The sequence below is a fragment of the Loxodonta africana genome, chromosome 25 (assembly GCF_030014295.1).
Source record: "Loxodonta africana isolate mLoxAfr1 chromosome 25, mLoxAfr1.hap2, whole genome shotgun sequence".
Lineage (NCBI taxonomy): Eukaryota > Metazoa > Chordata > Mammalia > Proboscidea > Elephantidae > Loxodonta > Loxodonta africana.
The window spans coordinates 56,286,067-56,298,385 of NC_087366.1; the positions used below are offsets into that span (position 1 = coordinate 56,286,067).

General features: G+C 41.1%; 1 protein-coding gene across 1 annotated transcript in view; it reads left to right on the forward strand.

Annotated features, from left to right (window-relative positions):
• Positions 1 to 5,952: 5,952 nt before the first annotated feature.
• The window catches only part of SLC30A10 (solute carrier family 30 member 10), a 45,733-nt gene continuing 39,366 nt past the window's right edge, over positions 5,953 to 12,319 (forward strand). The window contains exon 1 of the mRNA XM_064276963.1: positions 5,953 to 6,472. Coding sequence (XP_064133033.1) covers positions 6,022 to 6,472 — 451 coding nt within the window. The 5' untranslated portion in view covers positions 5,953 to 6,021. The remainder of the gene's footprint in view (positions 6,473 to 12,319) is intronic.

A 12,319-nucleotide genomic window follows, 5' to 3' on the forward strand; every position in this document is an offset into this window, starting at 1 on the left:
GTTAGTCATATGGTCTTCTATGCTAGGAATGACAAATTGAAGAGGAATGGCATTATATTCATTGTCAGAAAGAACATTTCAAGATCTATCCCGAAGTACAGTACTGTCAATGATAGGATAATATTCATACACCTACAAGGAAGGCCAGTTAATACAACTATTATTCAAATTTACCCATCAACCACTAATGCCAAAGATGAGGAAATTGAAGATTTTTACCAGCTTCTGTAGGCTGGAATTGATCAAAAATGCAATCAAGATGCATTGATAATTATTGGTGATTGGAATGCAAAAGTTGGAAAAAAAGAAGGATTGGTAGTTGGAAAATATGGCCTTGGTGATAGAAATGACACCAGAGATCACATGACAGAATTTTACAAGACTAACAACTTCTTCATCAGAAATACCTTTTTTCACTAACATAAACAACAACTATATACGTGGACCTCACCGAATGGAAAACACAGGAATCAAATTTACCACATCTGTGGAAAGAGATGACCCAAAAAGCTCAATATCATCAGTCGGAACAAGGCCAGAGACAGACGGAACAGACCGTTGATCGCTCATATGCAAGTTCAAATTGAAGCTGATGAAAATTAAAACAAGTCCTGGAGAGCCAAAGTAAGACCTTGAGTATATCCCACCTAAATTTGGAAACCATCTCAAGAACAGATTTGATGTGTCGAACACTAATGACCAAAGATCAGACAAGTTGTGGAGTTACTTCAAGGACACCATACATAAAGAAAGCAAAAGGTCATTAAAAAGGCAGGAAAGAAAAGACCAAAATGGATGTCAGCAGAGACTCTGAAACTTGCTCTTGAACGTAGAGTAACTAAAACAAACAGAAGAAATGATAAAGTAAAACAGCTGAACAGAGGATTCCAAAGGGCAGCTTGAGAAGATAAAGTATTATGATGAAATGTGCCAAGACCTGGAGTTAGAAAAACAAAAGGAAATAACACACTCAGCATTTCTCAGGCTGAAAGAACTGAAGAAAAAATTCGAGCCTCGAGTTGCTATTTTGAAGGATTCTAGGGCCAAAATATTGAAGGACACAGGAAGCATCAAAAGGAGATAGAAGGAATATACAGAGTCACTGTACCAAAAGAACTAGTCGATGTTCAATCATTTCAGGAGGTAGCATATGATCAAAAACTGATGGTATTGAAGGAAGAAGTCCAAGCTGTACTAAAAGCATTGTAGAGAAACAAACAAACAAAAAAAACCAAACCCGTTGCCACTGAATCGACTTTGACTTATAGTGACCCTATTGGACAGAGTAGAACTGCCCACCGGGTTTCCAAGGAGTGCCTGGTGGATTTGAACTTCCAACCTTTTGGTTAGCAGCTGAGCTCTTAACCACTGTGCCGCCAGGGTTTCCTGTTGAAAAACAAGACTCCAGGAATTGATGGAATACCAACTGAGATCTTTCAATAAATGGATGCAGCCCTGGAGGTGCTCACTCGTCTATGCCAAGGAAATTGGAAGACAGCTACCTGGCCAACCAACTAGAAGAGATCCATATTTGTTTCCATTTAAAGAAAGGTGACTCAAAAGAAGGCAGAAATTATCGGATAATATCATTAAAACCACACACAGTAAAGTTTTGCTGAAGATAATTCAAAAATGGTTGCAGCAATACATTGACAGGGAACTGCCAGAAATTCAAGGTGGATTCGGAAGAGGAAGTGGAACAAGGAATATCATTGCTGATGTCAAATGGATCCTGGCTGAAAGCAGAGAATATGAGAAAGATTTTTACTTGTGTTTTATTGACTATGCAAAGGCATTCAACTATGTGGATCATAACAAATTATAGGTAACACTGTGAAGAATGGGAATTCCAGAACACTTAATTGTGCTTAATTGTGAGGAACCTGTATGTAGACCAACAGGCAGTTATTCAAACAGAATGAGGGGATACTGTTTAGTCTAAAATCAGGAAAGGTGTTCGTTAGGGTTGTATCTTTTCACCATACTTATTCAACCTGTATGCTGAGCAAATAATCCGAGAAACTGGACTATGTAAAGAAGAACGTGGCATCAGGATTGGGGGAAGACTCAATAACAGCCTGCAATATGCAGATGACACAACCTTGCTTGCTGAAAGTGATGAGCATTTGAAGTACTTTCTGATGAACATCAAGGTTACAGCTTTCAGTATGGATTACACCTCAACATAAAGAAAACAAAAATCCTCACTACTCAACCAATAAGCAACAGCATGATAAATGAAGAAAAGATTAAAGCTGTCAATTTTACTTGGATCCACAATCAATAGCCATGGAAGCAGCAGTCAAGAAACCAAAGAAAGTATTGCATTGGTAAATCTGTTGCAAAAGACCTCTTTAAGGTGTTGAAAAACAAAGATGTCACTTTGAAGACTAAGGTGCACCTACCAGACCCAAGCCATGATATTTCCAATCACTTCATATGCATGTGAAAGCTGAACAATAATTAAGGAAGACCGAAGAAGAATTGATGCCTTTGAATTATGGTGTTCGTAAAGAATATTGACTATGCGATGAACTGCCAGAAGAACTAACAAATCTGTCTTGGAAGAAGTACAGCCAGAGAGCTCCTTAGAAGCTGGGACGGTGAGTCTTTGTCTCACATACTTTGGACATATTTATCAGGAGGGACCAGTCCCTGGAGAAGGACATCATGCTTGGTAAAACAGCAAAAGAGCGGAGGACCCTCAGCTAGATGGATAGACGCAGTGGCTGCAACAATGAGCTCAAACATAGCAACAATGGTCAGGGTGGTGCCGGACTGGGCAGTGTTTTGTTCTGTTGTACATACAGTTGCTATGTATCAGAACCAACTCAAAGGCACCTAACAGCAACAACAAATATGTAAACGTACTGTTTTCCTAATTCATTCACTCACTGTCATACACAACAAATTTATACTTTTTCTCTCTTCAAATTTCCAATACTTTTTCCCCTCCTTTACTCTCAGCTGCTCATCGTAATTTCTATTTCACTGAGAAAACAGAAGCAATCAGAAAAGGACCTTCCCAACATCCACCACCACATTTACCCACCTACTCATGTGTCCATATGCTCCACCTTCTCTATTGTCATGGATGAACTGTCTGTGCTCCTAGCAAAGGCCAGCCATTCGCTGTGCATTAATCTCCTCCTCCCCTCTTGCTTCTCAACGGCAGCACTTGAGCATTTTTTTCTCTGCATCGTCAGATTTTCTTTCTCTACTGGATCTTTCCACCAGCATACAAATATACTGTTATTTTTCCCAAACTAAAAATACCCTTGACTCACATCCCTGTCACCTTGGAGTGAAGCTGATTGAAAGGATGGTCTGTACTGTCATCTCCAATTTCTGTTCTCTATTCTCTCACATTTGCCCCCACTGCTCCCCTGAAACTGCCCTTATTAAGGTCACCAGTGGCCTCTATATTGTCAAGTCCAGTTGTTTCCAGTCCTCGTTTTGCTTGCCCTATCAGAGGTGCTTCTGAAGAGAGCCTGGTGATCTGGTTCTGAAAGGTCACAGCCTCGAGAACCCTATGGACTAGTTCCACCTGCACACATGGGGTCACCGTGAGTTGGAACCGACTCAAGGGCAACTAAAAACAACTTCAGCATTTGGAACTCCTGGGGGGGCACACACAGTTGACGTTCAAATCCACTCAAAGGGGCCTCGAAAGAAAGGCCTCATGATCTACTTCCAAAAGGCCACAGCCATTGAAAATTCCATGGAGTGCAATTCTGTTCTGACACACATGGGGTCACCATGAGTCGAAATCCACTCAGCAGCAACTGCTTATTTTTTTGTTTTTTAATCAGCACCTGAGCCAGCTGATTCTCCCTCCATTTTGAATACGTTCACCCTTGGCCTTCAGAACAATGAATTCCCCTATTTTTCTTTTGTGTCTCTAGTCCTTTCCTCCAATCTCTTAGTGTTGGAATTTCCCAGGACTCCGTCCATTTTCTTCTTCCTCCTCTTGTTTCCTTATTGACCATCTGGTGTTCTGGCTTTAAGTACTATATACTGTCGACTCGACGGCAGTGGTGGGTCAACACCCAAGTTCATATATTCCCAGCCTATACTTCTTCCCTGAACTCCAGACTTTTTTATTCAACCCCCTATTTAGCAGTTCAACCTGGATGTCGAACAGACACCTCAACATCATTTCCACTCCTCGCCCACCCCATGCTGTGTTTACAGCAGTCATCTTCATCTTACCTTCACGTCAGTCACAGGTCTGATCTTCCAGTTGCTCCAAACCCTTAGCATTAACCTTGACTGTTCTCTTTCTCTCATGCCTCCATCCATTGCTCAGCAAATGCGCTTGATTCTGACTTCTGGATAGATCCTGGATGCAGGGCTGTCTTCATGGGCACCTGACCAGTGCCGTCGCCGGGTCCTGCACTAGCAGAACCCAAGCTTGGTGTAACGCTCTGCTGTTGCCATCTTAAAACTCTTAATACTTTTTTTAACAAGGGCCCCAGGTTTTCATTTTGCTCTGGGCCCCACAAATCCTGCCTAGATATTCCCACTCCCCATCTGGTCTAAGCCACCAATCTTTTGTCCAGATTATTGCTGGTCCCTCTGCTTCCAGGTAATCTCAACACAAGATCCAATGATTTTTTTATTACTATTTAATACTCAGTAGGAGCCGTGATGGTTCAGTGGTTAAGAGCTCGGCTGCCAACCAAAAGTTCGAAGGTTCGAATCCACCAGTCGCTCCTTGGAAACCCTATGGGGCAGTTCTACTCTTTCCTTTAGGGTCTCTATGAATCAGAATCAACTCATCAACAACGAGTTTGTTTTTTTTTTGGTTTAGCATTCAGTATGTTCTACGATTTATTTTGTTAGTCATCTTTCTCCACTAGAATGTAGAGAGAAATTTTTTTGTCTCCAACAGAGATTTTTGTTTTGTTCACGGCTGTCTCCACAGAGCCTGGAACTGTGTTTGGCACAAAGACACTCAGTAAGTGTTTGTTGCATGAATGAATGATACAGTCTCAGTGCAGTGATTTTCACAACCTGGGTGGATTAGAATATTAACTGGTCATTTAAGAAATACTAAGGAGATTGTCAGGGCAGCGTTCTAAGTTGTAGGTTTTAGTCAAATTCAGTCTTTATGAAAAGACCAAGTGAAATAATAGCCTGTATTTCCTTACAGGATCAACAGGCTTTCTAGACAGGCTACTCAAAACAATAGAGACAGCTGATGTTTTAGGCATTCAGGAACTGGTAAGCCCTCAAGGTTTATAAGTGTTTGACAGGTGATAAGACTTAAAAAAAAAAAAGAGCTTTCGTGCATCAGTTAAGTCAACTCATTACTATTTGGCTCTCTTCTTGAAACTAACAGTGATCTTTTGTACCCCCAGCTTAAAGTGTTTTACCTGTCATGAAGGTGAGAAGTGTTTTTCTTGTCTTGTTTCTTAAAAATATTTGCAAGTTGGGTACTTGTTTATTCCAGGTCAGTGGGCAAGGCAGTAAAAAATCACTCCGGCTTCACCGTGGGCTTTCACTTACCGTCGTTCTGGTTGCTAGATCAGCGACCTCTAAAATATTCCCTGTTCCATGCAGTCAACTGCATTCAAAACTGTTCACACCTCAGGTAGACAAGATATGATTTTTTGTGTCGAACCTTTGCCTCACCAGATGCAGTTACCGGGCACGGAGCCTGGAAGCCGGGAAGGCCACTGCAACTGATGAGCTTCCGAGGGTCCAAAGACAAGGAGGCTCTTGACTTCTGTAATTAAGTACTCAGCAAGCAAACAAACACAGCCCTCAAGCCCAGTCTGAAGCCAGTGTCTTCCATTTCCATAACCCCCGCCTCACGTGACATGTCTTGCTTAATTGCCCTTTAAACTGCTTTATGGCTTTACAGCAGCCTATAAAAGATGATTTCCAAATATGACAAGCCCTGAAAGGCTGAAGGAGAGAGTTATCCAGAAGTTGTAATCACTAAATCTGTAGCTGCTGCCCTGAGGGCTCAGCCTTCCCAAGAAAGGGAGAGGAACTGTGGAAGAACAAGCTGCCATGGGGCGATACACGGGAAGAAGCTTCCGTTTAATCCTCATGTGCCTCGTGAGCATCCTGCTCTTTGTGATGGAGCTAGTGGTCTCCCAGATAGGCAACTCCCTGTCCTTGGCCTCCGATGCCTTTGCCGTCCTTTCCCACCTTATATCCATGATCATAGGTGTGTTTGGCGTCAGGGCCAGCAGCATCACACAGCACAAGAAGAGCACTTTCGGCTTCCTCCGGGCAGACGTGGTGGGAGCATTTGGCAACACCATTTTTGCTGTGGCACTGATGTTCAGCATTCTAGTGGAAGCCATCAAAAGGTATGTCAGTCCCCAGAAGACAGAGGCACCACTGCTGGTTCTCAGTGCAGGAATTATCGGGCTGTTCTTCAATGCTGTCAACTATGTCATCTTCTTGGAATGCTGTTACTGCAGAGCTCCCCCACCCGAGGGAGACATCAAAACAGGTAAATAGCTCCTCGGGTGGTCTTGGTGGGTTTGGTCAGAGTCCTCATGGGCTTCCGAAGTGCTATCTATTAGGGGCCCCAGTTCTTTTGGCCAGCTGCTTTTCCCAGTGGTTTTGCAGAAGGTCTTTGAACTGAGGCTTCCTCTGAAGAAAAGTTGCCACCCGTCTGAAGTTCTTGGTGGGTTGGATGGCAGCGAGCTGCTGCACGTTGTGGCTTTTCTTTAATCTTTACTGACATGAAGTTAAAAAGTGTGTCCAGATGGGTAGAGAGGGAGAAAAAGCGCTCACTGCAGCAGTAGAGGGAGCAATCTGAAAGAAAGTGGACACAGCTTTGAAAGCAGTCTACTTCAAGTGGCTTACTTTTGTTTACCCAGATGTGGTACGGCTATGTTTGAATTTTAAAAAATATTTTAATTTCTCCACACCTGTTGCCATTGAGTCAATTCCGACTCATAGCGACCCTATAGGACAAAGTAGAACTGCTCCGTAGAGTTTCCAAGGAGCGCCTGGTGGATTCGAACTGCTGACCTTTTGGTTAGCAGATGTAGCACTTAACCACTAGGCCACCAGGGTTTCTCCAATTTTTTTTTTTAAAACATACTATATGAATTTCTCCATAGAATATGTTTTAAAAAAAATACTGAACTGCACGCATAGCCAGCTCACATGGAGCCAAGTATCAGACAACTGGCTAGGCTGGTAAAAGCTAAGGAATATATTCAAGGAACATTACAGAAAATGAAGAAAGAAAGAAATATAGGCGATCCAGTAAAGTTAGCTCTGTTTTGAACTGCAATATTTGCATTATTTATTGTAGGGATGTGTTTTATATGAGAAAAAGAAAACTATACGTAAACTTTTAGGAAGGGCTTAGGAGCGGCTTTCTAACTTACTGGGCCATTTGTCAAAAAACATTGAATTAAATCTTGGAAGAGAGCAATAGATCTAAAACATGCTTCCTTATTAAACAGATTCATATTTCTTTATTGCCGCACGGGTATTTTCTTCTTTTTTTTACATTAAAGCTTCTTGCAAAAGAGAAATTTCCAGTGCTTCTTTTGGAAGGAGTCTTAAAGCATGAACAGACCGCGTTCAAATCCTGGCTCTACCACAGAGCACTAGCCTTCACAGGCTTCCCCACCTGTAATACGGGGTAAACCAAAAAAAACCAAAACCATTGACAATGAGTTGATTTTGACTCATAGAGACCCTGTAGGACAGAGTAAAACTTCCTCATAAAGTTTCTAAGGCTGTAAATATTTACAGAAGCAGACTGCCACATCCTTCTTCCGCGGAGCAGCTGGTGGGTTTGAGCTGGTGATCTTTCAGTTAGCAGCTGAGTGCTTTAACCACTGTGCCACCAGGGCTCCTAACATGGGGGTCAAGCCCAAGCCCATGCCTGTGTGTTGTCATCAAATCTGGCTCATAGCGACCCTCTAGGACAGAGTAGAACTGCCCCCATAGGGTTTCCAAAGAGTAGCTGATGGATTTGAACCACTGGCTTCATGGTTAGCAACCAAGCTCTTTAACCCCAGCGCCACCAGGGCTCCAATATGCGGCCATGAAGAACTAAATGATAGAGCTGTATGGTGCGGTGGTTAAGAGCTCAGCTGCTAATGAAAGGTCAGCAGTTCACTCCTTTGGAGAAAGATGCTTGGCAGTCTGCCTCCGTAAATATTTACAGCCTCAGAAACTCTATAGGGCAGTTCTACTCTGTCCTGTAGGGTCGCTGTGAGTCGGAATTGACTCAAGGCAACGGGTTAAGGACTAAGCAAGATGCTAAGTGTTTAGCATTTGACTCTAAGGCAATGGCTTAGGTTGTTTTTGATAAAAACTGTAATAATAATAATAGTTATTTTTTAATCACAGTGCAAGCCTTTGAATTCTGTGATAGTCCAGTATCATTTAATTCTAATTATTCATCTGAATTTGAAGAAATTCCATTTTCCCTTACTTGATTCTGATCAGTTTTCTCTGACTAGAGGGGGCGTTATATAACTGAGCCTGGGGACCTGAGAGTCTAAGGTCTCTATTTATTCCTCCTGCCTTTACTGCGGTTATAAATTATGCTAGATTGGCCCAATCCTTTATTCAATCTCTGTCTTAATTTTACTAGGAAATCCTGGTGGTGTAGTGGTTAAGTGCCATGGCTGCTAACCAAAAGGTCAGCAGTTCAAATCCACTAGGTGCTCCTTGGAGACTCCATGGGGCAGTTCTACTCTGTCCTATTGGTTCACTATGAGTAAGAATTGAATTGATGGCAATGGGTTTAATTTAACTATGTATATACAGAATGTATGTTATCACAGTACCTATAATATGCCAAATATTAAAGGGAGGAAACTAGAGTTAAGATCTTTATAAAATTTAATGAATCAGTTTAATTAGGATCTCATCTTTTGTAAAAGTAAATTATTAGTTGACTTGAGACCCTATTATCTTGGTTATTTGTCATGTCAGACACACGTGTGTGTGTATATACCTTTTTTTTTTTTTTGCCAAGGTATAAGGCGAGGAAAATGATTTCAAATAGATGATTAGAGTTGACAATAGAAGTGTCACCATTATCGAACTTATGGTTATTTTTTTAATTGTACCATAATAGTTTTAATATTGCCCTTACCATAATTTTTTTAATTGTACCATAATAGTTTTAAGATTGCCCTTACACACGGTATTTATCAGCATACAACAAAAGTAATTTAAGCAAAGAGATGGACTCTTTGAGAAGCATGAATATTGGTAGACAACCATAGTTCTATTTTTTATCAGATTGAATTATTATTGGACTAGCTCATGTCCACCGTTCTTGTTTGGGAAGCAGTGCTTTCTGATGCTCTTCTCCATGCTAAGATAACAAGAGGCTTAAAAGGAATTTTTCACCCTGATCGTACAGGTTTCTGCTGACTTAATTCTGCACAATCTGTCTTTCTCTGAAGTGTTTGGTGCTGTGTATTATTCTACTTTAAGTACTAGGCATAGTGATAAATGCTGTCCTCATACAGCGAACGCTTTACGTTCTACAGTCTATGTTAACGTTCTTGTCTTGATAGCTTTTGGTGTTGCTGAATTCTTCAGTTAGAAATTTTAAAGTATTTAAACCCACCAAGTAATTTTACGATAGCAACTTAGCTTCTGAGCATTTAAGTCTCAAGTTACATATTTATCACTTTTACTGAACCATACATTTTTATATCCTTCCTATCAGGGTTTTCTTTTTTTTTTTTTAATCACCTAAATAAGTTTAAAATAAAGAGTAAATATTTGGGCCAGACAAATTCATAAACTGACACTAACTCAATTCCAATTGGCTTACATTTCAAGAAGAAAACACCGAAGGGATTAATCCATACATATCAATTTATACCAAGAGATATAAATTATTATTAAGATATACAGTATATTAGTAGATATTAATATAAATTATAAGATATAGAAGATTCTTGACTTCAAATGATTCAAACTAAATTTAGAAAAAAGACTTCCGTTCTGTCTAGAACCCTAGCTGGTAGCACCTTGAAGTACCCAGGACTAAAGAGCTGCCACTGGCTCTTGGTTTAGAGATCAGAAACAGGCAGTCCCGTCACTTCTTTTGTGCAGTCTGTAGCCTGAGAGAGGTTTTTACTTAGCAAGCCTCCAGTCTTCCTCTGGATCTGTGGATCTTTTACTTGTTCTGCTTTATTTGTCTGGTGTAGAAATTGATACCAGTTAATATTTGATGTTTGAGATCATAGAAAAGTAAAAAATAATAAAGGCCATCAACTTTAAATGAAACGTTAATAAAGCAGAGGACCCATACAGTTAAGGCTTTAAACATCCCTGGTACTCTTGGGGAGACCCTGGTGGTGTAGTGGTTAGGAGTTTGGCTGTTAACCAAAAGGTTGGCAGTTCAAATCCACCAGGTGCTCCTTGGAAACTCTGTGGGACTGTTCTACTCTGTCTTATAGTGTTGCTATGAGTTGGAATCAACTCCGTGGCAATGGGTTTGGGTTTGCTTTTTTTTTTTTGGTTTGGGACTCCTGGAGTGAGTTATATTAGAGAATCTGACATATGAATGGGGCCAGAAATTTAAAAAACCTCGGAGAAAAGATTGACTGGAAGATTTAGCTGTGATGAGGGGGCTGGAGGCTTTGGATCAATACACACAGTATGTGAGTCCACCTGACATGCAGCTGTGTAAGAAGTTCAGGTGATGGTGGAGTGGGTATTTTTGACCAAAATGAAAGGCAAAGTGAAACAGGCAAGCATGCAGGAAAAAACAAACAAAATAGGTTTAAAGTCCAAAAACATGACGGCTGTATACGTGAGTGTGTTTGGGGAAGGGGTGGCAAGAAGGGTGAAGGGATGAAAGCCACATGTAGACCCAGATCCTAGGAAATACGCACCTCTGTGAGTTTTCTCTCCCTAGACTTGGACACTAAAATTGCTTTGTTTACAATTTCCCCTACTCTTTATTTGGTTTTCTCAGCTTTCACATTATCTTTATGTTTGTAGTTCCTTTTTAATTACTTTTCAGGCCTGAGTTTTCCTTAAAACTTGACTAATAGAACTCCTTCTGTCCTCGTCTTGTACTTGAGCAGATATTTCCTGTCCATTGGCCTTTCTTTTAAACCAAAGGTACTTTTGTGCAGCAATCTTTTCTAGTGTAATTGCTTCTGCTCTATTTTGCAGTTTTTCTGTCTAGCTTGCTATTTATATCAACTTTGAAATGTGCTTTTATTATTTTTAATCTTTCTTTTACAAGATGCCATTCCTTGAATTCACGTAAATTAACTTTCATTTGATTTCAAATTTTCCTCCTGCTCTCCCTCATTCTCTCTCTCCCTCTCTCTCTTTTTTAAAGCACCTTCCTGGAATTGCGTTCCTCCAACCAACACATTAGAGGCCATAAAAAATCAAACAAACCCATTGCCATCAAGTCAATTCTGACTCATAGCAACCCTATAGGACAGAGTAGAACTGCCCCACGGGGTTTCCAAGGAGCTCCTGGTGGATTCGAACTGCCAGCCTTTTTGTTAGCAGCTGTAGCACTTATACCACTATGCCACCAGGGTTTCCACTAGAGACCATATAAATAAAAAAAAAATGGCAGCACAATAATAAGCAAAGTTTCTTGTTGCGGAAGCTTTTAGCAAACTGCTGATCAGCTGCTCTTGGAAGCTTCTAGTTAAGACTCAGTCCTGGAGCCGAAGGGGCTGTGTTGGTGGGGGGCTTTTCACACTGACAGTTCTGCAGACACGGAAAGGAAGCTGAGTTTCTTTTTTTCTTGGAAGACATTTTATCCAGAGACAAGCAAAGTAGGCAAGACTCAGAGTTTTAGCAGAGGCAAGGGTTGATTTGCTACCTCTCCCCATTACCAAATACCACACAGTAGAGGAGATATCGGAGACCACACAAATGAGGCAGCTTTTCAAGCTGGGAGGTTTTCTAGGTATAGGTTGTTACCTGAGTTCTCCTAGAGCAGGGGCAGGATCGAAATGATGGGGAATTTGCCGCAATTATTAGAAAGCTTTGAAGAAAAACCAGTGGACCTCTAATTGACCCCAACTCACGTCAGCCCCATGTGTGTCAGAATAGAATTGTGCTCCATCGTGCTTTCAATGGCTGATCTGTCAGAAGCAAATCACCAGACTTTTCTTCCAAGGCATCTTTGGGAGAACTCAAACCGCCAACCTTTCGGTTAGCAGCCAAGCACGTTGACCGTTTGTACCACCCAGGGACTCCAGCTTTTTAAGAAGCATAATGAAGGTTGTTGCTTGGCAGTTTGTTCATATTTGTTGGTCACCATTGTTTTCCAAGCACCAACCACCCATCGCAGGTTTTAAACAACACACTTCCTTATGAGGGT